We start from the raw sequence: 27879 nt of genomic DNA on the forward strand, positions 1-27879 counted from the left end.
GTACAGGAGCCTGAGGACACACGCTCAGTGATTCAGGAACAGCTTCTTCCCCTCTGCCATCAGGGAGGAGGTACAGGAGCCTGAAGACACACACTCAGTGATTCAGGAACAGCTTCTTCCCCTCCACCATCTGATTTCTGAATGAACTTTGAACCCATGAACACCACCTCATTACTTTTCCTCTATAAGCCTTTTCAAACTCCCTATTGACCTCTATAGCCACTTTCAAGGAGCTAAGGACCTTTTCCCTTTACTGTCTCCTTGCGTTTGAGTATTTCTCTAGCTCGTGGAGAATTCTGAGCAGGATTAGCCTCAGCTTCGTCCTTTGATAGCTGTTAAAAACTGGAGCAGTAACAATAGACTCCCGGTGATGATCGCTGAGCCAGGCAGACTGAGTGCCGCACCTACCTTGGTCAGTGATCCTCCGCTGTTTCTGGCTGGCCGAGACGCTCCGCTGTACCTTGCTGGAGGGTGACTGTGCGTTGCTGTTGGCGTGGTCAGAGCGGGGCTTCACACACAGGTTGCTGCTGGACAGAGAGTCCGTCTCCAGCTGTGGGTCAAACAGAAAATGTGGCTGCTTATAACAAAGCAGGAAAAGGCCCGTCCACCCTCAATGCAGTGCCAATCCCAATTACATTAGTAATCAATGCCCAGCGAAACTAATCCCTTCTGGCTACACAATGTCCATCTCCCTCCATTTCCCCAAACATGGTCCATCTGCCATCATTCCCTCCACATGGTCCATCTGCCATCATTCCCTCCACATGGTCCATCTCCCTCCATTCCCTGCACATGGTCCATCTACCATCATTCCCTCCACATGGTCCATCTCCCTCCATTCCCTGCACATGGTCCATCTCCCTCCATTCCCTGCACATGGTCCATCTCCCTCCATTCCCTGCACATGGTCCATCTCCCATCATTCCCTGCACATGGTCCATCTCCCATCATTCCCTCCACATGGTCCATCTCCCTCCATTCCCTGCCCTGCACATGGTCCATCTCCCTCCATTCCCTGCACATGGTCCATCTCCCATCATTCCCTGCACATGGTCCATCTACCATCATTCCCTGCACATGGTCCATCTCCCATCATTCCCTCCACATGGTCCATCTCCCATCATTCCCTGCACATGGTCCATCTCCCATCATTCCCTGCACATGGTCCATCTCCCATCATTCCCTGCACATGATCCATCTCCCTCCATTCCCTGCACATGGTCCATCTCCCATCATTCCCTCCACATGGTCCATCTCCCTCCATTCCCTGCACATGGTCCATCTCCCATCATTCCCTGCACATGGTCCATCTCCCATCATTCCCTGCACATGATCCCATCTCCCATCATTCCCTGCACATGGTCCATCTCCCTCCACATGGTCCATCTCCCTCCATTCCCTCCACATAGTCCATTACCCTCCATTCCCTGAACATGGTCCATCTCCCATCATTCCCTGCACATGGTCCATCTCCCATCATTCCCTGCACATGGTCCATCTCCCTCCATTCCCTGCACATGGTCCATCTCCCATCATTCCCTGCACGGTCCATCTCCCTCCATTCCCTGCCCTGCACATGGTCCATCTCCCTCCATTCCCTGCACATGGTCCATCGCCCATCATTCCCTGCACATGGTCCATCTCCCATCATTCCCAGTACATGGTCCATATTCCATCATTCCCTGTACATGGTCCATATTCCATCATTCCCTGTACATGGTCCATCTCCCATCATCCCCTGTACATGGTCCATATTCCATCATTCCCTGTACATGGTCCATATTCCATCATTCCCTGTACATGGTCCATCTCCCATCATCCCCTGCACATGGTCCATCTCCCATCATCCCCTGCACATGGTCCATCTCCCATCATTCCCTGTACATGGTCCATCTCCCATCATACCCTGCACATGGTCCATATTCCATCATTCCCTGCACATGGTCCATATTCCATCATTCCCTGTACATGGTCCATCTCCCATCATTCCCTGCACATGGTCCATATCCCATCATTCCCTGCACATGGTCCATCTCCCATCAATGCAGTGCCAACCCCAATTACATTAGTAATCAATGCCCAACTAAACTAATCCCTTCTGCCTACACAATGTCCATCTCCCTCAATTTCCCTAAACATGGCCCATCTGCCATCATTCCCTCCACATGGTCCATATTCCCTCCATTCCCTGCACATGGTCCATCTCCCATCATTCCCTCCACATGGTACATCTCCCTCCATTCCCTCCACATGGTCCATCTCCCATCATTCCCTCCACATGGTCCATCTCCCTCCATTCCCTCCACATGGTCCATCTCCCTCCATTCCCTCCACATGGTCCATCTCTCATCATTCCCTGCACATGGTCCATCTCCCTCCATTCCCTGCACATGGTCCATCTCCCATCATTCCCTGCACATGGTCCATCTCCCTCCATTCCCTGCACATGGTCCATCTCCCATCATTCCCTCCACATGGTCCATCTCCCTCCATTCCCTGCCCTGCACATGGTCCATCTCCCTCCATTCCCTGCACATGGTCCATCTCCCATCATTCCCTGCACATGGTCCATCTACCATCATTCCCTGCACATGGTCCATCTCCCATCATTCCCTCCACATGGTCCATCTCCCATCATTCCCTGCACATGGTCCATCTCCCATCATTCCCTGCACATGGTCCATCTCCCATCATTCCCTGCACATGATCCATCTCCCTCCATTCCCTGCACATGGTCCATCTCCCATCATTCCCTCCACATGGTCCATCTCCCTCCATTCCCTGCACATGGTCCATCTCCCATCATTCCCTGCACATGGTCCATCTCCCATCATTCCCTGCACATGATCCCATCTCCCATCATTCCCTGCACATGGTCCATCTCCCTCCACATGGTCCATCTCCCTCCATTCCCTCCACATAGTCCATTACCCTCCATTCCCTGAACATGGTCCATCTCCCATCATTCCCTGCACATGGTCCATCTCCCATCATTCCCTGCACATGGTCCATCTCCCTCCATTCCCTGCACATGGTCCATCTCCCATCATTCCCTGCACAAGGTCCATCTCCCTCCATTCCCTGCCCTGCACATGGTCCATCTCCCTCCATTCCCTGCACATGGTCCATCGCCCATCATTCCCTGCACATGGTCCATCTCCCATCATTCCCAGTACATGGTCCATATTCCATCATTCCCTGTACATGGTCCATATTCCATCATTCCCTGTACATGGTCCATCTCCCATCATCCCCTGTACATGGTCCATATTCCATCATTCCCTGTACATGGTCCATATTCCATCATCCCCTGTACATGGTCCATCTCCCATCATCCCCTGCACATGGTCCATCTCCCATCATCCCCTGCACATGGTCCATCTCCCATCATTCCCTGTACATGGTCCATCTCCCATCATACCCTGCACATGGTCCATATTCCATCATTCCCTGCACATGGTCCATATTCCATCATTCCCTGTACATGGTCCATCTCCCATCATTCCCTGCACATGGTCCATATCCCATCATTCCCTGCACATGGTCCATCTCCCATCAATGCAGTGCCAACCCCAATTACATTAGTAATCAATGCCCAACTAAACTAATCCCTTCTGCCTACACAATGTCCATCTCCCTCAATTTCCCTAAACATGGCCCATCTGCCATCATTCCCTCCACATGGTCCATATTCCCTCCATTCCCTGCACATGGTCCATCTCCCATCATTCCCTCCACATGGTACATCTCCCTCCATTCCCTCCACATGGTCCATCTCCCATCATTCCCTCCACATGGTCCATCTCCCTCCATTCCCTCCACATGGTCCATCTCCCTCCATTCCCTCCACATGGTCCATCTCTCATCATTCCCTGCACATGGTCCATCTCCCTCCATTCCCTGCACATGGTCCATCTCCCATCATTCCCTGCACATGGTCCATCTCCCTCCATTCCCTGCACATGGTCCATCTCCCATCATTCCCTCCACATGGTCCATCTCCCTCCATTCCCTGCCCTGCACATGGTCCATCTCCCTCCATTCCCTGCACATGGTCCATCTCCCATCATTCCCTGCACATGGTCCATCTACCATCATTCCCTGCACATGGTCCATCTCCCATCATTCCCTCCACATGGTCCATCTCCCTCCATTCCCTCCACATGGTCCATCTCCCTCCATTCCCTGCACATGGTCCATCTCCCTCCATTCCCTGCCCAGGGTCCATCTCCCTCCATTCCCAGCACATGGTCCATATCCCATCATTCGCTGCACATGGTCCATATCCCTCCATTCCCTCCACATGGTCCATCTCCCTCCATTCCCTGCACATGGTCCATATCCCATCATTCCCTGCACATGGTCCATCTCCCATCAATGCAGTGCCAACCCCAATTACATTAGTAATCAATGCCCAACTAAACTAATCCCTTCTGCCTACACAATGTCCATCTCCCTCCAGTCCCTGCACATGGTCCATATCCCATCATTCGCTGCACATGGTCCATCTCCCTCCATTCCCTGAACATGATCCATCTCCCTCCATTCCCTCCACATGGTTCATCTCCCTCCATTCCCTGCACATGGTCCATCTCCCTCCATTCCCTGAACATGGTCCATCTCCCATCATTCCCTGCACATAGTCCATCTCCCTCCATTCCCTGCACATGGTCCATCTCCCTCCATTCCCTGCACATGGTCCATCTCCCTCCATTCCCTGCACAGGGTCCATCTCTCTCCATTCCCTGAACATGATCCATCTCCCTCCATTCCCTCCAGATGGTCCATCTCCCTCCATTCCCTCCAGATGGTCCATCTCCCTCCATTCCCTCCAGATGGTCCATCTCCCTCCATTCCCTGCACATTCAAGTGTCTAACAGTCTCTTAAACACCTCGATCCTATCTGCCTCCAGCAACACCCCCGGCAGCTCGTTCCACACACCCACCACTCCCCATGAGAGAAAAAACTGACCCCTGACGTCTTCTTTAAACTCCCCCCCCCCCGCCCCCCCGCTCACCTTCAATGCACAACGTCTGGTATTAGATGTTTCATCCCTGGGAGAAAGATCCTTTCTGTCTAGCGGAGTCAAGTCATTCTCTGATCTTTACTTGCAAGCGTTTCATCACCACGAGGAGATATTGTCAATGTGCACAATCAACAGCGTACTGACAATGTCGCCTCACATGGTGACAAGGAGTTCACAAGTAACTTACCAAGATCAGTGAACAACTCGACCCAAACATCAACCAAATTCTTTACAACTACCTGTCTACGCTATCTGCCTTATAAACCCAGGTCCTGCCCTGTCCTCACTGCTAGTATTAGGACACGCGAGCTGTAATAGCGTGGTGCCGACGTCTAGGCTACCGGGGATCCCCTTCTTCACCCCTCATTCTCTGCCACTCCAGAGAAAGCAACCTAACCTGTCCTTATAGCACCTGTTCTTTAATTCAAGCAGTTTAACACCATATTGTATAAGTGAAACTGGCCTGACACTGACAAGGCTTTCAGTCCAACTTTCACTCTTTCAGTCTCTGTATGGCATAGCCTGCCCGTCTAGCCTCCACTGGAAAGTTCACAGCAAATTTATTATTAAAGTATGTACAGTATATATCATCGTTTACTACCCCAAGCTTCATTCTCATGTGGGCATTCACAGTTGAGCAAAGATATACAATTGAATCACTGAGAAAGTACACGTTAGATGGCCCTGTACTCACTGGAATTCAGCAGAATGAGAGGGATCTCATTGAAACTTATCGAATGTTTAAATAGAGTGTATGTGGAGAGGATGTTTAAATAGAGTGTATGTGGAGAGGATGTTTCCTATAGTGGGGGAGTCTAGGACTAGAGGACACATAGAGTGGATGTGGAGAGGATGTTTCCTATAGTGGGGGAGTCTAGGACCAGAGGGCACAGATAGAGTGGATGTGGAGAGGATGTTTCCTATAGTGGGGGGGGGGGGTCTAAGACCAGAGGACATGGATAGAGTGGATGTGGAGAGGATGTTTACTGTAGTGGGGTAGTCTAGGACCAGAGGACACAGATAGAGTGGATGTAGAGAGGATGTTTACTGTAGTGGGGTAGTCTAGGACCAGAGGACACAGATAGAGTGGATGTGGAGAGGATGTTTCCTATAGTGGGGGAGTCTAGGACCAGAGGACACAGATAGAGTGGATGTGGAGAGGATGTTTCCTATAGTGGGGGAGTCTAGGACCAGAGGACACAGATAGAGTGGATGTGGAGAGGATGTTTCCTATAGTGGGGGAGTCTAGGACCAGAGGACACAGATAGAGTGGATGTGGAGAGGATGTTTCCTATAGTGGGGGAGTCTAGGACCAGAGGACACAGATAGAGTGGATGTGGAGAGGATGTTTACTGTAGTGGGGTAGTCTAGGACCAGAGGACACAGATAGAGTGGATGTGGAGAGGATGTTTCCTATAGTGGGGGAGTCTAGGACCAGAGGGCACAGATAGAGTGGATGTGGAGAGGATGTTTCCTATAGTGGGGGGGGGTCTAAGACCAGAGGACACGGATAGAGTGGATGTGGAGAGGATGTTCCCTATAGTGGGGGAGTCTAGGACCAGAGGACACAGATAGAGTGGATGTGGAAAGGATGTTTCCTCTAGTGGGGGAGTCTAGGACCAGAGGACACAGATAGAGTGGATGTGGAGAGGATGTTTCCTGTAGTGGGGGAGTCTAGGACCAGAGGACACAGATAGAGTGGATGTGGAGGATGTTTCCCGTGGTGGGGGGGAGTCTAGGACCAGAGGACACAGCCTCAGAATAGATGGACATTCATTTAGAACGGAGATGGGGAGGAATTTCTTTAGCCAGAGAGCGGTGAATCTGTGGAATTCTTTGCCACAGGCGGCTGTGGAGGTCAAGACTTGTACGTATATTAATGGCAAAGGTTGATAGGGTCTTGATTGGTCAGGGCATGAAGGGATACGGGGAGAGGGCGGGAGATTGGGGCTGAGAGCAGCCACGATGACATGGCAGAGCAGACTCAATTGGCAAAGTGGGCTAAATCTGATCTGAGCAACACACACAAAACATGGGAGGAAGTCAGCATCTATGGAAAAAGTACAGTCGGCGTTTCAGGCCCAGACCCTTCGGCAGGACCATTCCGATCCTATATCTTATGGCCAAACAAAGACCGACAAACAACCAAAGAGGACAAACTCTGCAAGTACAATAAAGGCAGACGATAAATAGACAGATATTACTGAGAACATGAGCTGGATGCCCTTGTAAGTGAGTCTGCAGGTTGTGGAATCAGTTCAGAGTTGAGGCGAGTGAAGTTGCACAGCGATTAGCGCCACGGTTTTACCGTCGGGTTCAGAGCTGGTACATTTCCCCCGGGTGCTCCGGTTCCCTCGCACGTTCCGGCTAGGTTACTAGGGCATTGCCAATTGTCCCATGGTTAGGCTAGGGTTGATGGGCCGAAGGGACTACTGTGCACTGCAATTCCATATAAATAGAGACAGGTGGAGTTCCCCACGCTGACACCTACCTCCCGCTAACTGCACAGAACAGCTGGACTGTGAGGGCAGTGTCTGATTTATTAGCAAAGTAAGGTTCTTAACGTCACCATTTGCTGTCTTGAGAATCATTTACTTGCGGGCATTCACAGAGAAAAAATAGAATTAATGAAACGTGCAGAAGACTCATAATCCTGAGAGCGCAAGTTGTAAAGGGCCCTCGCAAAGTGAGTGTGTGGGTTGCGGAATTAGTTCAGTGTTGTGGTGAGTGATGTTACCCACACCGGTTCAGGAGCCGGATGGTTGAGGGGTAATAACTGTTCCTGAAGCCGGTGGTGTGGGACCTGAGGCTCATTGTGGTGAGTGATGTTACCCACACCGGTTCAGGAGCCGGATGGTTGAGGGGTAATAACTGTTCCTGAAGCCGGTGGTGTGGGACCTGAGGCTCATTGTGGTGAGTGATGTTACCCACACCGGTTCAGGAGCCGGATGGTTGAGGGGTAATAACTGTTCCTGAAGCCGGTGGTGTGGGACCTCAGGCTTCTGTGCCTCCTGCCCGATGGTAGCAGTGAGAAGGGGGCATGGCCTGGATGGCGGGGGTCCTTGACGATGGATGCTGCTTTCCTGCGGCTCTTTACAGCCCTATCTATCAGCGATGCCACATTCAAGGAATTATGGGTCTCGTCCCTCTGTCCTACCGCACCCTTCAGTGCTGACTTACCTCCGAGGTCTTCCAGCCCAGCAGCAGGTATGTGGCCATGACTTCGTTGTATTTTTGGTTCACTAGGGAGTTGGTGATCTCTTCCCGCGAGTACCCCATGTTAACCATCAGCTCTGTGGCACAGGGAGAGACGCTGTTAGATCGCCTGCAGAGAAGGCTGGCAGCTGGAGGAGAGCATGCGAGCGGGAGACTCACCTGTCCGCCGGGGATCTTTGTAATCGGGCTCGGGGTCCACGTGGGGCTTCAGCTCATCGTCTTCGTAGCCGACGTTCATCCACCGATCTTTCATGATTTGCTGGACAAGCCAATGGCTAAGGTCAGTTTCACCAGAAGAGACCCCCCATAAAAACCCCTCCCACAGAGACACTCCCTCCTCACCGACCCTCCCTCAGTGAGACACTCCCTCCTCACTGACAATCCCTCAGTGAGACGTTCCCTCCTCGCCGACCCTCCCACAGTGAGACGTTCCCTCCTCACCGACCCTCCCTCAGTGAGACGTTCCCTCCTCGCCGACCCTCCCACAGTGAGACGTTCCCTCCTCACCGACCCTCCCTCAGTGAGACGTTCCCTCCTCACCGACCCTCCCAGTGAGACACTCCCTCCTCGCCGACCCTCCCACAGTGAGACGTTCCCTCCTCGCCGACCCTCCCACAGTGAGACGTTCCCTCCTCACCGACCCTCCCTCAGTGAGACGTTCCCTCCTCACCGACCCTCCCAGTGAGACACTCCCTCCTCGCCGACCCTCCCACAGTGAGACGTTCCCTCCTCACCGACCCTGCCTCAGTGAGACGTTCCCTCCTCGCCGACCCTCCCACAGTGAGACTCCCTCCTCACCGACCCTCCCAGTGAGACACTCCCTCCTCACCGACCCTCAGTGTGACACTCCCTCCTCACCGCCCCTCCCACAGTGAGACGCTCCCTCCTCACCGACCCTCCCTCAATGTGACGCACCCCCTCACCAACCCTCCCACAGTGAGACACTCCCCCCTCACCGACCCTCCCACAGTGTGACACTCCCTCCTCACCGACCCTCAGTGTGACACTCCCTCCTCACCGCCCCTCCCACAGTGAGACGCTCCCTCCTCACCGACCCTCCCTCAATGTGACGCACCCCCTCACCAACCCTCCCACAGTGAGACACTCCCCCCTCACCGACCCTCCCACAGTGAGACACTACCTCCTCACCGACCCTCCCACAGTGAGACGTTCCCTCCTCACCGACCCTCCCGCAGTGAGACGCTCCCTCCTCACCGACCCTCCCGCAGTGAGATGCTCCCTCCTCACCGACCCTCCCGCAGTGACACTCCCTCCTCACCGACAATCCCTCAGTGAGACGTTCCCTCCTCACCGACCCTCCCACAGTGAGACACTCCCTCCTCACCAACCCTCCCAGTGAGACTCCCTCCCCGCCGACCCTCCCACAGTGAGACGTTCCCTCCTCACCGACCCTCAGTGTGACACTCCCTCCTCACCGACCCTCAGTGTGACACTCCCTCCTCGCCGACCCTCCCACAGTGAGACACTCCCCCCTCACCGACCCTCCCGCAATGTGACACTCCCTCCTCACCACCCCCCACAGTGAGATGCTCCCTCCTCACCGACCCTCCCACAGTGAGACGTTCCCTCCTCACCGACCCTCCCGCAGTGTGACACTCCTCACCGACCCTCAGTGAGACACTCCCTCCTCACCGCCCCTCCCGCAGTGTGACACTCCCTCCTCACCACCCCCACAGTGAGATGCTCCCTCCTCACCGACCCTCCCACAGTGAGACGTTCCCTCCTCACCGACCCTCCCAGTGAGACACTCCCTCCTCACCGACCCTCCCTCAGTGAGACGTTCCCTCCTCACCGACCCTCCCAGTGAGACACTCCCTCCTCGCCGACCCTCCCACAGTGAGACGTTCCCTCCTCACCGACCCTCCCTCAGTGAGACGTTCCCTCCTCGCCGACCCTCCCACAGAGACTCCCTCCTCACCGACCCTCCCAGTGAGACACTCCCTCCTCACCACCCCCACAGTGAGATGCTCCCTCCTCACCGCCCCTCCCACAGTGAGATGCTCCCTCCTCACCGCCCCTCAATGTGACGCTCCCTCCTCACCGACCCTCCCACAGTGAGACGTTCCCTCCTCACCGACCCTCAGTGAGACACTCCCTCCTCACCGACCCTCCCGCACTGAGACCCTCCTCACCGACCCTCCCTTAGTGAGACACTCCCTCCTCACCGACCCTCCCAGTGAGACACTCCCTCCTCGCCGACCCTCCCACAGTGAGACGTTCCCTCCTCACCGACCCTCCCTCAGTGAGACGTTCCCTCCTCGCCGACCCTCCCACAGTGAGACTCCCTCCTCACCGACCCTCAGTGTGACACTCCCTCCTCACCGCCCCTCCTACAGTGAGACACTCCCCCCTCACCGACCCTCCCACAGTGAGACACTACCTCCTCACCGACCCTCCCACAGTGAGACGTTCCCTCCTCACCGACCCTCCCGCAGTGACACTCCCTCCTCACCGACCCTCCCGCAGTGAGACGCTCCCTCCTCACCGACCCTCCCGCAGTGAGACGCACCCTCACCTACCCTCCCTCAGTGAGACACTCCCTCCTCACCGACCCTCCCGCAGTGACACTCCCTCACCGACAATCCCTCAGTGAGACGTTCCCTCCTCACCGACCCTCCCACAGTGAGACTCTCCCTCCTCACCGACCCTCCCTCAATGTGACGTTCCCTCCTCACCGACCCTCCCGCAGTGACACTCCCTCCTCACCGACCCTCCCGCAGTGAGACGCTCCCTCCTCACCGACCCTCCCGCAGTGAGACGCACCCTCCTCACCTACCCTCCCTCAGTGAGACACTCCCTCCTCACCGACCCTCCCGCAGTGACACTCCCTCACCGACAATCCCTCAGTGAGACGTTCCCTCCTCACCGACCCTCCCACAGTGAGACACTCCCTCCTCACCGACCCTCCCAGTGAGACACTCCCTCCTCGCCGACCCTCCCACAGTGAGACGTTCCCTCACCGACCCTCCCTCAGTGAGACGTTCCCTCCTCACCGACCCTCCCACAGTGAGACACTCCCTCCTCACCGACCCTCCCACAGTGAGACATTCCCTCCTCGCCGACCCTCCCACAGTGAGACACTCCCTCCTCACCGACCCTCCCACAGTGAGACATTCCCTCCTCGCCGACCCTCCCACAGTGAGACACTCCCTCCTCACCGACCCTCCCACAGTGAGACACTCCCTCCTCACCGACCCTCCCACAGTGAGACGTTCCCTCCTCGCCGACCCTCCCACAGTGAGACATTCCCTCCTCACCACCCCCCACAGTGTGACACTCCCTCCTCACCGACCCTCCCACAGTGAGACATTCCCTCCTCACCGACCCTCCCACAGTGAGACGTTCCCTCCTCACCGACCCTCCCGCAGTGTGACACTCCCTCCTCACCACCCCCCACAGTGAGATGCTCCCTCCTCACCGACCCTCCCACAGTGAGACGTTCCCTCCTCACCGACCCTCCCACAGTGTGACACTCCCTCCTCACCGACCCTCCCACAGTGAGACACTCCCTCCTCACCGACCCTCCCTCAATGTGACGCTCCCTCATCACGGACCCTCCCAGTGAGACACTCCCCCTCGCCGCCCCTCCCTCAATGTGACCCTCCCTCTTCACCGCCTCTCCTGCAGTGTGACACTCCCTCTGCTCAGCACTAGCCCCCACCTACCACATTCCACCACACCCTCCATGCCGTCCCTCTGGTGTTCCTTTAGCCCACGCCCCTCCCCAAGACAGTAGGCACCGTTCTGGTCTCTCCTCCCATCCCGGGGGTTTTCAGAGTACAGGAGCCACACCGTTTCTGACAGATCTCACTCGTGCCAGGCGATTCCAGACGGCGTGGCTTACGGGAGCTGACCACTGACGCTCATCAGGCTCACCTCTAAGTTGCCTCGTTTGGCGGGGTTTAGTACCAGGAATTTCTTGAGTAGGTTTTCACAGTCTGTGGACATGTAGAAGGGGATTCGGTATTTGCCTCTCAGCACTCTCTCCCGGAGTTCCTGCAGACACATCAACAGCAGATGTAAATGTGTCTTTTTTCAGTGATCCCTCATCAGATCGTATCATGCCTCCAGCTTGGTGACAAGCGACTTGGCTCTGAGAGGCAGTATGGCTTGTGCATGGACGGTACAGAAGCAGGCCCTTTGGCCCATCTAGTCTGTGACACCCTGTCATTCTTCCTAGTCCTATCGACCTGCACCTGGACCTTAGCACTCTGTATAATTATCCAAGCATCGGTTAAGTGTCTGGCACTGACACGTGGACACGTCTAACAATCCTACTCACACTACCAGACACGGACAAGCCACGCACAGGGAGGAGAGACAGGGGTCTGAGGGTGCTGTGGTGATCAGAGACAGAGACTCGGGTTCGATCCTGACCTGAGCTCAATGTGTTTCAGTCTCTCTCTCTGTCGGTGTTTCTGTCTCTCTGTCGGTGTTTCTGTCTCTGTGTCTGTGTTTCTGTCTCTCTGTCGGTGTTTCTGTCTGCGTCGGTGTCTCTGTCTCCGTCTCTTTGTCGGTGTTTCTGTCTCTCTGTCGGTGTTTCTGTCTCTGTCTCAGTCTGCGTCGGTGTCTCTGTCTCAGTCTGTGTCAGTGTTTCTGTCTCTGTGTCGGTGTTTCTGTCTCTGTGTCAGTGTCTCTGTCTCTGTGTCGGTGTCTCTCTGTCGGTGTTTCTGTCTCTGTGTCGGTGTCTCTGTCTCCGTCTGTGTCTGTGTTTCCCTCTCTGTCACTGTGTCGGTGTTTCTGTCTCTGTCTGTGTTTCCCTCTCTGTCTCTGTGTCAGTGTTTCTGTCTCTGTCTGTGTCTGTGTTTCCCTCTCTGTCTCTGTGTCGGTGTCTCAGTCTGTGTCGGTGTTTCTGTCTCTGTCTGTGTCTGTGTTTCCCTCTCTGTCTCTGTGTCGGTGTTTCTGTCTCTGTGTCAGTGTCTCTGTCTCTGTGTCGGTGTCTCTCTCTCTCTCTGTCGGTGTTTCTGTCTCTCTGTCGGTCTTTCTGTCTCTGTGTCGGTGTCTCTGTCTCAGTCTGCGTCGGTGTTTCTGTCTGTGTCGGCGTTTGTGTCTGTCTCTATGTCGGTGCTTCTCTCTCTGTGTCGGTGTTTCTGTCTGTCTCTCTGTCGGTGTTTCTGTCTCTGTGTCTCTGTTTTTGTCGGTGTTTCTGCCTCTGTGTCGGTGTTTCTGTCTCTCTGTCGGTGTCTCTGTCTCTGTCTGTGTCGGTGTTTCTGTCTCTCTGTCACTGTTTCTGTCTCTGTCTATGTCAGTGTTTCTGCCTCTGTGTCAGTGTTTCTGTCTCTCTGTCGGTGTCTCTGTCTCTGTCTGTGTCGGTGTTTCTGTCTCTCTGTCACTGTTTCTGTCTCTGTCTGTGTCGGTGTTTCTGTCTCTGTGTCAGTGTCTCTGTCTCTGTGTCGGTGTCTCTGTCTCAGTCTGTGTCGGTGTTTCTGTCTCTGTCTGTGTCTGTGTTTCCCTCTCTGTCTCTGTGTCACTGTCTCTGTGTCAGTGTCTCTGTCTCAGTCTGTGTCGGTGTTTCTGTCTCTGTCTGTGTCTGTGTTTCCCTCTCTGTCTCTGTGTCGGTGTTTCAGTCTCTGTCTGTGTCGGTGTTTCTGTCTCTGTGTCGGTGTCTCTGTCTCAGTCTGTGTCGGTGTTTCTGTCTCTCTGTCGGTCTTTCTGTCTCTGTGTCGGTGTCTCTGTCTCAGTCTGCGTCGGTGTTTCTGTCTGTGTCGGCATTTCTGTCTGTGTCGGCGTTTGTGTCTGTCTCTCTGTCGGTGTTTCTGTCTCTGTGTCTCTGTTTTTGTCGGTGTTTCTGTCTCTGTATCGGTGTTTCTGTCTGTCTCTCTGTCGGTGTTTCTGTCTCTGTCTGTGTGGTTTTTCTGTCTCTGTCTGTGTCGCTGTTTCTATCTCTGAGTCGGTGTTTCTCTGTCTGTGTCAGTGTTTCTGTCTCTGTGTCGGTGTTTCTGTCTCTGTGTTGGTGTTTCTGTCTCCCTGTCAGTGTTTCTGCCTCTCTGTCAGTGTCTCTGTCTCCGTCTGTGTCAGTGTCTCTGTCTCTGTGTCGGTGTCTGACTCTCTGTTGGTGTTTCTGTCTCTGTGTCGGTGTTTCTGTCTGTCTCTCTGTCGGTGTTTCTGTCTCTGCCTGTGTTTCTGTCTCTCTGTCACTGTCTCTGACTCAGTCTGTGTCGGTGTTTCTGTCTCTCTGTCACTGTTTCTGACTCTGTGTCGGTGTCTCTGTCTCAGTCTGTGTCGGCGTTTGTGTCTGTCTCTCTGTCGGTGTTTTTGTCTCACTCTCTGTCGGTGTTTCTGTCTCTGTGTCTCTGTTTTTGTCGGTGTTTTTGTCTCTGTGTCGGTGTTTCTGTCTCTGTGTTGGTGCTTCTGTCTCTGTGTCGGTGTCTCTGTCTCTCTGTCAGTGTGTCGGAGTTTCCCTATCTGTCTCTCTGTCGGTGTTTGTCTGTGTCGGCGTCTCTGTCTCTGTCTGTGTCTCTGTCTTAGTCTGTGTCGGTGTTTCTGTCTGTGTCAGTGTTTCTCTCTCTGTGTCGGTGTTTTTGTCTCTCTCTGTGTCTGTGTTTCTGCCTGTCTCTCTGTCGGTGTTTCTTTCTCTGTGTCGGTGTCTCTGTCTCAGTCTGTGTCCGCGTTTTTGTCTCTATGTCGGTGTTTCTGTCTCTGATTCTGTGTTTTTGTCTGTCTGTGTCAATGTTTCTCTCTCTGTGTAGTTTTTCTGTCTCTGTCTGTGTTTCCCTCTCTGTGTCGGTGTCTCTGTCTCAGTCTGTGTCGGTGTTTCTGTCTCTGTGTTGGTGTTTCTGTCTCTCTGTCGGTGTTTCTGCCTCTCTGTCAGTGTCTCTGTCACCGTCTGTGTCAGTGTCTCTGTCTCTCTCTGTGTCGGTGTCTGTCTCTCTGTTGGTGTTTCTGTCTCTGTGTCGGTGTCTCTGTCTCTGTCTGTGTCTCTGTCTTAGTCTGTGTCGGTGTTTCTGTCTGTGTCAGTGTTTCTCTCTCTGTGTCGGTGTTTTTGTCTCTCTCTCTGTCTGTGTTTCTGCCTGTCTCTCTGTCGGTGTTTCTTTCTCTGTGTCGGTGTCTCTGTCTCAGTCTGTGTCCGCGTTTTTGTCTCTATGTCGGTGTTTCTGTCTCTGATTCTGTGTTTTTGTCTGTCTGTGTCAATGTTTCTCTCTCTGTGTAGTTTTTCTGTCTCTGTCTGTGTTTCCCTCTCTGTGTCGGTGTCTCTGTCTCAGTCTGTGTCGGTGTTTCTGTCTCTGTGTTGGTGTTTCTGTCTCTCTGTCGGTGTTTCTGCCTCTGTGTCAGTGTCTCTGTCTCTCTCTGTGTCGGTGTCTGTCTCTCTGTTGGTGTTTCTGTCTCTGTGTCGGTGTCTCTGTCTCCGTCTGTGTCGGTGTTTCTGTCTGTCTCTCTGTCGGTGTTTCAGTCTCTGCCTGTGTTTCTGTCTCTCTGTCACTGTCTCTGTCTCAGTCTGTGTCGGTGTCTCTGTCTGCGCCCGTGTTTCTGTCTGTGTCGGTGTTTGTGTCTGTCTCTCTGTCGGTGCTTCTCTCTCTGTGTCGGTGTTTTTGTCTCACTCTCTGTCGGTGTTTCTGTCTCTGTGTCTCTGTTTTTGTCGGTGTTTTTGTCTCTGTGTCGGTGTTTCTGTCTCTGTGTCGGTGCTTCTGTCTCTGTGTCGGTGTCTCTGTCTCTCTGTCAGTGTGTCGGAGTTTCTCTATCTGTCTCTCTGTCGGTGTTTCTCTATCTGTGTCGGCGTCTCTGTCTCTGTCTGTGTCTCTGTCTTAGTCTGTGTCGGTGTTTCTGTCTGTGTCAGTGTTTCTCTCTCTGTGTATGTGTTTCTGCCTGTCTCCCTGTCGGTGTTTCTTTCACTGTGTCGGTGTCTCTGTCTCAGTCTGTGTCTGCGTTTTTGTCTCTGTGTCAATGTTTCTCTCTCTGTGTAGTTTTTCTGTCTCTGTCTGTGTTTCCCTCTCTGTCTCTGTGTCGGTGTTTCTGTCTCTGTGTCAGTGACTCTGTCTCTGTGTCGGTGTCTCTCTCTCTCTCTGTGTCGGTGTTTCTGTCTCTCTGTCGGTCTTTCTGTCTCTGTGTCGGTGTCTCTGTCTCAGTCTGCGTCGGTGTTTCTGTCTGTGTCGGCGTTTGTGTCTGTCTCTCTGTCGGTGCTTCACTCTCTGTGTCGGTGTTTTTGTCTCACTGTGTGTTGGTGTTTCTGTCTGTCTCTCTGTCGGTGTTTCTGTCTCTGTGTCTCTGTTTTTGTCGGTGTTTCTGTCTGTCTCTCTGTCTCGGTGTCTCTGTCTCTGTCTCAGTGTTTCTGTCTCTGTCTGTGTTTCTGCCTGTCTCTCTGTCGGTGTTTCTGTCTCTGTCTGTGTCAATGTTTCTCTCTCTGTCTGTGTGGTTTCTCTGTCTCTATCTGTGTCACTGTGTCTGTCTCTGAGTCGGTGTTTCACTGTTTGTGTCAGTGTTTCTGTCTCTGTGTCGGTGTTTCTGTCTCTCTGTCGGTGTCTCTGTCTCCGTCTGTGTCGGTGTCTCTGTCTCCGTCTGTGTCGGTGTTTCTGTCTGTCTCTCTGTCACTGTTTCTGTCTCTGTCTGTGTCGGTGTTTCTGTCTCTGTGTCAGTGTCTCTGTCTCTGTGTCGGTGTCTCTGTCTCCGTCTGTGTCGGTGTTTCTGTCTCTGTCTGTGTTTCCCTCTTTGTCTCTGTGTCAGTGTTTCTGTCTCTGTGTCTCTGTCTCTGTCTCAGTCTGTGTCGGTGTTTCTGTCTCTGTCTGTGTCTGTGTTTCCCTCTCTGTCTCTGTGTCAGTGTTTCTGTCTCTGTCTCTGTCTCAGTCTCTGTCGGTGTTTCTGTCTCTGTCTGTGTCTGTGTTTCCCGCTCTGTCTCTGTGTCGGTGTTTCTGTCTCTGTCTGTGTCGGTGTGTCTGTCTCTGTGTCAGTGTCTCTGTGTCGGTGTCTCTGTCTCAGTCTGTGTCGGTGTTTCTGTCTCTGTCTGTGTCTGTGTTTCCCTCTCTGTCTCTGTGTCAGTGTTTCTGTCTCTGTGTCTCTGTCTCTGGCTCAGTCTCTGTCGGTGTTTCTGTCTCTGTCTGTGTCTGTGTTTCCCTCTCTGTCTCTGTGTCGGTGTTTCTGTCTCTGTCTGTGTCGGTGTGTCTGTCTCTGTGTCTCTCTCTCTGTGTCGGTGTCTCTGTCTCAGTCTGTGTCGGTGTTTCTGTCTCTGTGTCTGTGTTTCCCTCTCTGTCTCTGTGTCAGTGTTTCTGTCTCTGTGTCTCTGTCTCAGTCTCTGTCGGTGTTTCTGTCTCTGTCTGTGTCTGTGTTTCCCTCTCTGTCTCTGTGTCGGTGTTTCTGTCTCTGTCTGCGTCGGTGTGTCTGTCTCTGTGTCAGTGTCTCTGTGTCGGTGTCTCTGTCTCAGTCTGTGTCGGTGTTTCTGTCTCTGTCTGTGTCTGTATTTTCCCTCTCTGTCTCTGTGTCAGTGTTTCTGTCTCTGTGTCTCTGTCTCTGTCGGTGTTTCTGTCTCTGTCTGTGTCTGTGTTTCCCTCTCTGTCTTGGTGTTTCTGTCTCTGTCTGTGTCGGTGTGTCTGTCTCTGTGTCAGTGTCTCTGTGTCGGTGTCTCTCTCTCTGTGTCGGTGTCTCTGTCTCAGTCTGTGTCGGTGTTTCTGTCTCTCTGTCGGTCTTTCTGTCTCTGTGTCGGTGTCTCTGTCTCTGTCTGTGTCGCTGTGTCTGTCTCTGAGTCGGTGTTTCTCTGTCTGTGTCAGTGTTTCTGTCTCTGTGTCAGTGTTTCTGTCTCTCTGTCGGTGTCTCTGTCTCTCTGTCGGTGTCTCTGTCTCCGTCTGTGTCGGTGTTTCTGTCTGTCTCTCTGTCGGTGTTTCTGTCTCTGCCTGTGTTTCTGTCTCTCTGTCACTGATTCTGTCTCTGTCTGTGTTGGTGTTTCTGTCTCTGTGTCAGTGTCTCTGTCTCTGTGTCGGTGTCTCTGTCTCAGTCTGTGTCGGTGTTTCTGTCTCTGTCTGTGTCTGTGTTTCCCTCTCTCTCTCTGTGTCGGTGTTTCTGTCTCTCTGTCAGTCTTTCTGTCTCTGTGTCGGTGTCTCTGTCTCAGTCTGCGTCGGTGTTTCTGTCTGTGTCGGCGTTTGTGTCTGTCTCTCTGTCGGTGCTTCACTCTCTGTGTCGGTGTTTTTGTCTCACTGTGTGTTGGTGTTTCTGTCTGTCTCTCTGTCGGTGTTTCTGTCTCTGTGTCTCTGTTTTTGTCGGTGTTTCTGTCTGTCTCTCTGTCTCGGTGTCTCTGTCTCTGTCTCAGTGTTTCTGTCTCTGTCTGTGTTTCTGCCTGTCTCTCTGTCGGTGTTTCTGTCTCTGTCTGTGTCAATGTTTCTGTCTCTGTCTGTGTCAATGTTTCTCTCTCTGTCTGTGTGGTTTCTCTGTCTCTGTCTGTGTCGCTGTGTCTGTCTCTGAGTCGGTGTTTCTCTGTTTGTGTCAGTGTTTCTGTCTCTGTGTCGGTGTTTCTGTCTCTCTGTCGGTGTCTCTGTCTCCGTCTGTGTCGGTGTCTCTGTCTCCGTCTGTGTCGGTGTCTCTGTCTCCGTCTGTGTCGGTGTTTCTGTCTGTCTCTCTGTCACTGTTTCTGTCTCTGTCTGTGTCGGTGTTTCTGTCTCTGTGTCAGTGTCTCTGTCTCTGTGTCGGTGTCTCTGTCTCAGTCTGTGTCGGTGTTTCTGTCTCTGTCTGTGTTTCCCTCTTTGTCTCTGTGTCAGTGTTTCTGTCTCTGTCTCAGTCTGTGTCGGTGTTTCTGTCTCTGTCTGTGTCTGTGTTTCCCTCTCTGTCTCTGTGTCGGAGTTTCTGTCTCTGTCTGTGTCGGTGTGTCTGTCTCTGTGTCAGTGTCTCTGTGTCGGTGTCTCTCTCTCTCTGTGTCAGTGTCTCTGTCTGTCTCTCTGTCGGTGTTTCTGTCTCTGTGCCTCTGTTTTTGTCGGTGTTTCTGTCTGTCTCTCTGTCTCGGTGTCTCTGTCTCAGTGTTTCTGTCTCTGTCTGTGTTTCTGCCTCTCTCTCTGTCGGTGTTTCTGTCTCTGTTTTGGTGTTTCTGTCTCTGTCTGTCTCAATGTTTCTCTCTCTGTGTGGTTTCTCTGTCTCTGTCTGTGTCGCTGTGTCTGTCTCTGTGTCAGTGTTTCTGTCTCTCTGTCGGTGTCTCTGTCTCCGTCTGTGTCGGTGTTTCTGTCTGTCTCTCTGTCGGTGTTTCTGTCTCTCTGTCACTGATTCTGTCTCTGTCTGTGTCGGTGTTTCTGTCTCTGTGTCAGTGTCTCTGTCTCTGTGTCGGTGTGTCTGTCTCTGTGTCAGTGTCTCTGTGTCGGTGTCTCTCTCTCTGTGTCGGTGTCTCTGTCTCAGTCTGTGTCGGTGTTTCTGTCTCTGTGTCTGTGTTTCCCTCTCTGTCTCTGTGTCAGTGTTTCTGTCTCTGCGTCTCTGTCTCAGTCTCTGTCGGTGTTTCTGTCTCTGTCTGTGTCTGTGTTTCCCTCTCTGTCTCTGTGTCGGTGTTTCTGTCTCTGTCTGCGTCGGTGTGTCTGTCTCTGTGTCAGTGTCTCTGTGTCGGTGTCTCTGTCTCAGTCTGTGTCGGTGTTTCTGTCTCTGTCTGTGTCTGTATTTTCCCTCTCTGTCTCTGTGTCAGTGTTTCTGTCTCTGTGTCTCTGTCTCTGTCGGTGTTTCTGTCTCTGTCTGTGTCTGTGTTTCCCTCTCTGTCTCGGTGTTTCTGTCTCTGTCTGTGTCGGTGTGTCTGTCTCTGTGTCAGTGTCTCTGTGTCGGTGTCTCTCTCTCTGTGTCGGTGTCTCTGTCTCAGTCTGTGTCGGTGTTTCTGTCTCTCTGTCGGTCTTTCTGTCTCTGTGTAGGTGTCACTGTCTCTGTCTGTGTCGCTGTGTCTGTCTCTGAGTCGGTGTTTCTCTGTCTGTGTCAGTGTTTCTGTCTCTGTGTCAGTGTTTCTGTCTCTCTGTCGGTGTCTCTGTCTCCGTCTGTGTCGGTGTCTCTGTCTCCGTCTGTGTCGGTGTTTCTGTCTGTCTCTCTGTCGGTGTTTCTGTCTCTGCCTGTGTTTCTGTCTCTCTGTCACTGATTCTGTCTCTGTCTGTGTTGGTGTTTCTGTCTCTGTGTCAGTGTCTCTGTCTCTGTGTCGGTGTCTCTGTCTCAGTCTGTGTCGGTGTTTCTGTCTCTGTGTCTGTGTTTCCCTCTCTCTCTCTGTGTCGGTGTTTCTGTCTCTCTGTCAGTCTTTCTGTCTCTGCGTCGGTGTCTCTGTCTCAGTCTGCGTCGGTGTTTCTGTCTGTGTCGGCGTTTGTGTCTGTCTCTCTGTCGGTGCTTCACTCTCTGTGTCGGTGTTTTTGTCTCACTGTGTGTTGGTGTTTCTGTCTGTCTCTCTGTCGGTGTTTCTGTCTCTGTGTCTCTGTTTTTGTCGGTGTTTCTGTCTGTCTCTCTGTCTCGGTGTCTCTGTCTCTGTCTCAGTGTTTCTGTCTCTGTCTGTGTTTCTGCCTGTCTCTCTGTCGGTGTTTCTGTCTCTGTCTGTGTCAATGTTTCTGTCTCTGTCTGTGTCAATGTTTCTCTCTCTGTCTGTGTGGTTTCTCTGTCTCTGTCTGTGTCGCTGTGTCTGTCTCTGAGTCGGTGTTTCTCTGTTTGTGTCAGTGTTTCTGTCTCTGTGTCGGTGTTTCTGTCTCTCTGTCGGTGTCTCTGTCTCCGTCTGTGTCGGTGTCTCTGTCTCCGTCTGTGTCGGTGTTTCTGTCTGTCTCTCTGTCACTGTTTCTGTCTCTGTCTGTGTCGGTGTTTCTGTCTCTGTGTCAGTGTCTCTGTCTCTGTGTCGGTGTCTCTGTCTCAGTCTGTGTCGGTGTTTCTGTCTCTGTCTGTGTTTCCCTCTTTGTCTCTGTGTCAGTGTTTCTGTCTCTGTCTCAGTCTGTGTCGGTGTTTCTGTCTCTGTCTGTGTCTGTGTTTCCCTCTCTGTCTCTGTGTCGGAGTTTCTGTCTCTGTCTGTGTCGGTGTGTCTGTCTCTGTGTCAGTGTCTCTGTGTCGGTGTCTCTCTCTCTCTGTGTCAGTGTCTCTGTCTGTCTCTCTGTCGGTGTTTCTGTCTCTGTGCCTCTGTTTTTGTCGGTGTTTCTGTCTGTCTCTCTGTCTCGGTGTCTCTGTCTCAGTGTTTCTGTCTCTGTCTGTGTTTCTGCCTCTCTCTCTGTCGGTGTTTCTGTCTCTGTTTTGGTGTTTCTGTCTCTGTCTGTCTCAATGTTTCTCTCTCTGTGTGGTTTCTCTGTCTCTGTCTGTGTCGCTGTGTCTGTCTCTGTGTCAGTGTTTCTGTCTCTCTGTCGGTGTCTCTGTCTCCGTCTGTGTCGGTGTTTCTGTCTGTCTCTCTGTCGGTGTTTCTGTCTCTCTGTCACTGATTCTGTCTCTGTCTGTGTCGGTGTTTCTGTCTCTGTGTCAGTGTCTCTGTCTCTGTGTCGGTGTGTCTGTCTCTGTGTCAGTGTCTCTGTGTCGGTGTCTCTCTCTCTGTGTCGGTGTCTCTGTCTCAGTCTGTGTCGGTGTTTCTGTCTCTGTCTGTGTCTGTGTTTCCCTCTCTGTCTCTGTGTCAGTGTTTCTGTCTCTGTGTCTCTGTCTCAGTCTCTGTCGGTGTTTCTGTCTCTGTCTGTGTCTGTGTTTCCCTCTCTGTCTCTGTGTCGGTGTTTCTGTCTCTGTCTGTGTCGGTGTGTCTGTCTCTGTGTCAGTGTCTCTGTGTCGGTGTCTCTCTCTCTGTGTCGGTGTCTCTGTCTCAGTCTGTGTCGGTGTTTCTGTCTCTGTCTGTGTTTCCCTCTCTGTCTCTGTGTCAGTGTTTCTGTCTCTGTGTCAGTGTTTCTGTCTCTGTCTCAGTCTCTGTCGGTGTTTCTGTCTCTGTCTGTGTCTGTGTTTCCCTCTCTGTCTCTGTGTCGGTGTTTCTGTCTCTGTCTGTGTCGGTGTGTCTGTCTCTGTGTCGGTGTCTCTCTCTCTGTGTCGGTGTCTCTGTCTCAGTCTGTGTCGGTGTTTCTGTCTCTGTCTGTGTCTGTATTTTCCCTCTCTGTCTCTGTGTCTCTGTCTCAGTCTCTGTCGGTGTTTCTGTCTCTGTCTGTGTCTGTGTTTCCCTCTCTGTCTCTGTGTCGGTGTTTCTGTCTCTGTCTGTGTCGGTGTGTCTGTCTCTGTGTCAGTGTCTCTGTGTCGGTGTCTCTGTCTCAGTCTGTGTCGGAGTTTCTGTCTCTCTGTCGGTCTTTCTGTCTCTGTGTCGGTGTCTCTGTCTCTGTCTGTGTCGCTGTGTCAGTGTTTCTGTCTCTGTGTCAGTGTTTCTGTCTCTCTGTCGGTGTCTCTGTCTCCGTCTGTGTCGGTGTTTCTGTCTGTCTCTCTGTCGGTGTTTCTGTCTCTGCCTGTGTTTCTGTCTCTCTGTCACTGATTCTGTCTCTGTCTGTGTCGGTGTTTCTGTCTCTGTGTCAGTGTCTCTGTGTCGGTGTCTCTCTCTCTGTGTCGGTGTCTCTGTCTCAGTCTGTGTCGGTGTTTCTGTCTCTGTGTCTGTGTTTCCCTCTCTGTCTCTGTGTCAGTGTTTCTGTCTCTGTGTCTCTGTCTCAGTCTCTGTCGGTGTTTCTGTCTCTGTCTGTGTCTGTGTTTCCCTCTCTGTCTCTGTGTCGGTGTTTCTGTCTCTGTCTGTGTCGGTGTGTCTGTCTCTGTGTCAGTGTCTCTGTGTCGGTGTCTCTCTCTCTGTGTCGGTGTCTCTGTCTCAGGCTGTGTCGGTGTTTCTGTCTCTGTCTGTGTCTGTGTTTCCCTCTCTGTCTCTGTGTCAGTGTTTCTGTCTCTGTGTCAGTGTTTCTGTCTCTGTCTCAGTCTCTGTCGGTGTTTCTGTCTCTGTCTGTGTCTGTGTTTCCCTCTCTGTCTCTGTGTCGGTGTTTCTGTCTCTGTCTGTGTCGGTGTCTCTCTCTCTGTGTCGGTGTCTCTGTCTCAGTCTGTGTCGGTGTTTCTGTCTCTGTCTGTGTCTGTATTTTCCCTCTCTGTCTCTGTGTCTCTGTCTCAGTCTCTTTCGGTGTTTCTGTCTCTGTCTGTGTCTGTGTTTCCCTCTCTGTCTCTGTGTCGGTGTTTCTGTCTCAGTCTCTGTCGGTGTTTCTGTCTCTGTCTGTGTCTGTGTTTCCCTCTCTGTCTCTGTGTCGGTGTTTCTGTCTCTGTCTGTGTCGGTGTGTCTGTCTCTGTGTCAGTGTCTCTGTGTCGGTGTCTCTCTCTCTGTGTCGGTGTCTCTGTCTCAGTCTGTGTCGGTGTTTCTGTCTCTGTCTGTGTCTGTATTTTCCCTCTCTGTCTCTGTGTCTCTGTCTCAGTCTCTGTCGGTGTTTCTGTCTCTGTCTGTGTCTGTGTTTCCCTCTCTGTCTCTGTGTCGGTGTTTCTGTCTCTGTCTGTGTCTGTGTTTCCCTCTCTGTCTCTGTGTCGGTGTTTCTGTCTCTGTCTGTGTCGGTGTGTCTGTCTCTGTGTCAGTGTCTCTGTGTCGGTGTCTCTCTCTCTGTGTCGGTGTCTCTGTCTCAGTCTGTGTCGGTGTTTCTGTCTCTGTCTGTGTTTCCCTCTCTGTCTCTGTGTCAGTGTTTCTGTCTCTGTGTCAGTGTTTCTGTCTCTGTCTCAGTCTCTGTCGGTGTTTCTGTCTCTGTCTGTGTCTGTGTTTCCCTCTCTGTCTCTGTGTCGGTGTTTCTGTCTCTGTCTGTGTCGGTGTGTCTGTCTCTGTGTCGGTGTCTCTCTCTCTGTGTCGGTGTCTCTGTCTCAGTCTGTGTCGGTGTTTCTGTCTCTGTCTGTGTCTGTATTTTCCCTCTCTGTCTCTGTGTCTCTGTCTCAGTCTCTGTCGGTGTTTCTGTCTCTGTCTGTGTCTGTGTTTCCCTCTCTGTCTCTGTGTCGGTGTTTCTGTCTCTGTCTGTGTCGGTGTGTCTGTCTCTGTGTCAGTGTCTCTGTGTCGGTGTCTCTCTCTCTGTGTCGGTGTCTCTGTCTCAGTCTGTGTCGGAGTTTCTGTCTCTCTGTCGGTCTTTCTGTCTCTGTGTCGGTGTCTCTGTCTCTGTCTGTGTCGCTGTGTCTGTCTCTGAGTCGGTGTTTCTCTGTCTGTGTCAGTGTTTCTGTCTCTCTGTCGGTGTCTCTGTCTCCGTCTGTGTCGGTGTTTCTGTCTGTCTCTCTGTCGGTGTTTCTGTCTCTCTGTCACTGATTCTGTCTCTGTCTGTGTCGGTGTTTCTGTCTCTGTGTCAGTGTCTCTTTGTCGGTGTCTCTGTCTCAGTCTGTGTCGGTGTTTCTGTCTCTGTCTGTGTCTGTGTTTCCCTCTGTCTCTGTGTCAGTGTTTCTGTCTCTGTCTGTGTCTGTGTTTCCCTCTCTGTCTCTGTGTCGGTGTTTCTGTCTCTGTCTGTGTTGGTGTGTCTGTCTCTGTGTCGGTGTCTCTCTCTCTCTGTGTCGGTGTCTCTGTCTCAGTCTGTGTCGGTGTTTCTGTCTCTGTGTCGGTGTCTCTGTCTCAGTCTGCGTCGGTGTTTCTGTCTGTGTAGGCATTTCTGTCTGTGTTGGCGTTTGTGTCTGTCTCTCTGTCGGTGCTTCTCTCTCTGTGTCGGTGTTTTTGTCTCACTCTGTGTTGGTATTTCTGCCTCTCTGTCGGTGTTTCTGTCTCTGTATCTCTGTTTTTGTCAGTGTCTCTGTCTCAGTCTGTGTCGGTGTTTCTGTCTCTGTCTGTGTCTGTGTTTCCCTCTCTGTCTCTGTGTCAGTGTTTCTGTCTCTGTGTCTCTGTCTCTGTCTCAGTCTCTGTCGGTGTTTCTGTCTCTGTCTGTGTCTGTGTTTCCCTCTCTGTCTCTGTGTCGGTGTGTCTGTCTCTGTGTCAGTGTCTCTGTGTCGGTGTCTCTCTCTCTGTGTCAGTGTCTCTGTCTCAGTCTGTGTCGGTGTTTCTGTCTCTCTGTCGGTCTTTCTGTCTCTGTGTCGGTGTCTCTGTCTCAGTCTGCGTCGGTGCTTCTGTCTGTGTCAGTGTTTCTCTCTCTGTGTCGGTGTTTTTGTCTCTCTCTGTGTCTGTGTTTCTGCCTGTCTCTCTGTCGGTGTTTCTTTCTCTGTGTCAGTGTCTCTGTCTCAGTCTGTGTCCGCGTTTTTGTCTCTGTGTCGGTGTTTCTGTCTCTGTCTGTGTCGGTGTGTCTGTCTCTGTGTCAGTGTCTCTGTGTCGGTGTCTCTCTCTCTGTGTCGGTGTCTCTGTCTCAGGCTGTGTCGGTGTTTCTGTCTCTGTCTGTGTCTGTGTTTCCCTCTCTGTCTCTGTGTCAGTGTTTCTGTCTCTGTGTCAGTGTTTCTGTCTCTGTCTCAGTCTCTGTCGGTGTTTCTGTCTCTGTCTGTGTCTGTGTTTCCCTCTCTGTCTCTGTGTCGGTGTTTCTGTCTCTGTCTGTGTCGGTGTCTCTCTCTCTGTGTCGGTGTCTCTGTCTCAGTCTGTGTCGGTGTTTCTGTCTCTGTCTGTGTCTGTATTTTCCCTCTCTGTCTCTGTGTCTCTGTCTCAGTCTCTTTCGGTGTTTCTGTCTCTGTCTGTGTCTGTGTTTCCCTCTCTGTCTCTGTGTCGGTGTTTCTGTCTCAGTCTCTGTCGGTGTTTCTGTCTCTGTCTGTGTCTGTGTTTCCCTCTCTGTCTCTGTGTCGGTGTTTCTGTCTCTGTCTGTGTCGGTGTGTCTGTCTCTGTGTCAGTGTCTCTGTGTCGGTGTCTCTCTCTCTGTGTCGGTGTCTCTGTCTCAGTCTGTGTCGGTGTTTCTGTCTCTGTCTGTGTCTGTATTTTCCCTCTCTGTCTCTGTGTCTCTGTCTCAGTCTCTGTCGGTGTTTCTGTCTCTGTCTGTGTCTGTGTTTCCCTCTCTGTCTCTGTGTCGGTGTTTCTGTCTCTGTCTGTGTCTGTGTTTCCCTCTCTGTCTCTGTGTCGGTGTTTCTGTCTCTGTCTGTGTCGGTGTGTCTGTCTCTGTGTCAGTGTCTCTGTGTCGGTGTCTCTCTCTCTGTGTCGGTGTCTCTGTCTCAGTCTGTGTCGGTGTTTCTGTCTCTGTCTGTGTTTCCCTCTCTGTCTCTGTGTCAGTGTTTCTGTCTCTGTGTCAGTGTTTCTGTCTCTGTCTCAGTCTCTGTCGGTGTTTCTGTCTCTGTCTGTGTCTGTGTTTCCCTCTCTGTCTCTGTGTCGGTGTTTCTGTCTCTGTCTGTGTCGGTGTGTCTGTCTCTGTGTCGGTGTCTCTCTCTCTGTGTCGGTGTCTCTGTCTCAGTCTGTGTCGGTGTTTCTGTCTCTGTCTGTGTCTGTATTTTCCCTCTCTGTCTCTGTGTCTCTGTCTCAGTCTCTGTCGGTGTTTCTGTCTCTGTCTGTGTCTGTGTTTCCCTCTCTGTCTCTGTGTCGGTGTTTCTGTCTCTGTCTGTGTCGGTGTGTCTGTCTCTGTGTCAGTGTCTCTGTGTCGGTGTCTCTCTCTCTGTGTCGGTGTCTCTGTCTCAGTCTGTGTCGGAGTTTCTGTCTCTCTGTCGGTCTTTCTGTCTCTGTGTCGGTGTCTCTGTCTCTGTCTGTGTCGCTGTGTCTGTCTCTGAGTCGGTGTTTCTCTGTCTGTGTCAGTGTTTCTGTCTCTCTGTCGGTGTCTCTGTCTCCGTCTGTGTCGGTGTTTCTGTCTGTCTCTCTGTCGGTGTTTCTGTCTCTCTGTCACTGATTCTGTCTCTGTCTGTGTCGGTGTTTCTGTCTCTGTGTCAGTGTCTCTTTGTCGGTGTCTCTGTCTCAGTCTGTGTCGGTGTTTCTGTCTCTGTCTGTGTCTGTGTTTCCCTCTGTCTCTGTGTCAGTGTTTCTGTCTCTGTCTGTGTCTGTGTTTCCCTCTCTGTCTCTGTGTCGGTGTTTCTGTCTCTGTCTGTGTTGGTGTGTCTGTCTCTGTGTCGGTGTCTCTCTCTCTCTGTGTCGGTGTCTCTGTCTCAGTCTGTGTCGGTGTTTCTGTCTCTGTGTCGGTGTCTCTGTCTCAGTCTGCGTCGGTGTTTCTGTCTGTGTAGGCATTTCTGTCTGTGTTGGCGTTTGTGTCTGTCTCTCTGTCGGTGCTTCTCTCTCTGTGTCGGTGTTTTTGTCTCACTCTGTGTTGGTATTTCTGCCTCTCTGTCGGTGTTTCTGTCTCTGTATCTCTGTTTTTGTCAGTGTCTCTGTCTCAGTCTGTGTCGGTGTTTCTGTCTCTGTCTGTGTCTGTGTTTCCCTCTCTGTCTCTGTGTCAGTGTTTCTGTCTCTGTGTCTCTGTCTCTGTCTCAGTCTCTGTCGGTGTTTCTGTCTCTGTCTGTGTCTGTGTTTCCCTCTCTGTCTCTGTGTCGGTGTGTCTGTCTCTGTGTCAGTGTCTCTGTGTCGGTGTCTCTCTCTCTGTGTCAGTGTCTCTGTCTCAGTCTGTGTCGGTGTTTCTGTCTCTCTGTCGGTCTTTCTGTCTCTGTGTCGGTGTCTCTGTCTCAGTCTGCGTCGGTGCTTCTGTCTGTGTCAGTGTTTCTCTCTCTGTGTCGGTGTTTTTGTCTCTCTCTGTGTCTGTGTTTCTGCCTGTCTCTCTGTCGGTGTTTCTTTCTCTGTGTCAGTGTCTCTGTCTCAGTCTGTGTCCGCGTTTTTGTCTCTGTGTCGGTGTTTCTGTCTCTGATTCTGTGTTTTTGTCTGTCTGTGTCAATGTTTCTCTCTCTGTCTGTGTAGTTTTTCTGTCTCTGTGTCGCTGTTTCTGTCTCTGAGTCGGTGTTTCTCTGTGTCAGTGTTTCTGTCTCT

The 27879-nt window shown here is 52.4% G+C and overlaps 1 protein-coding gene across 7 annotated transcripts in view; it reads right to left on the reverse strand.

The window, feature by feature from the left end:
• mark2b (MAP/microtubule affinity-regulating kinase 2b) overlaps positions 1-27879 on the reverse strand; it is a 220077-nt gene that overhangs the window by 31017 nt on the left and 161181 nt on the right. For all 7 annotated transcript variants that reach the window (XM_059955397.1, XM_059955396.1, XM_059955401.1 and 4 more), the window contains 4 exons: positions 12141-12260; positions 8403-8502; positions 8208-8320; positions 409-550 (listed from right to left, as the gene is read on the reverse strand). In XM_059955397.1, coding sequence (XP_059811380.1) covers positions 409-550; positions 8208-8320; positions 8403-8502; positions 12141-12260 — 475 coding nt within the window. The remainder of the gene's footprint in view (positions 1-408; positions 551-8207; positions 8321-8402; positions 8503-12140; positions 12261-27879) is intronic.

This window comes from Hypanus sabinus, chromosome 31 (genome assembly GCF_030144855.1).
Source record: "Hypanus sabinus isolate sHypSab1 chromosome 31, sHypSab1.hap1, whole genome shotgun sequence".
Taxonomy (NCBI): Eukaryota; Metazoa; Chordata; class Chondrichthyes; order Myliobatiformes; family Dasyatidae; genus Hypanus; species Hypanus sabinus.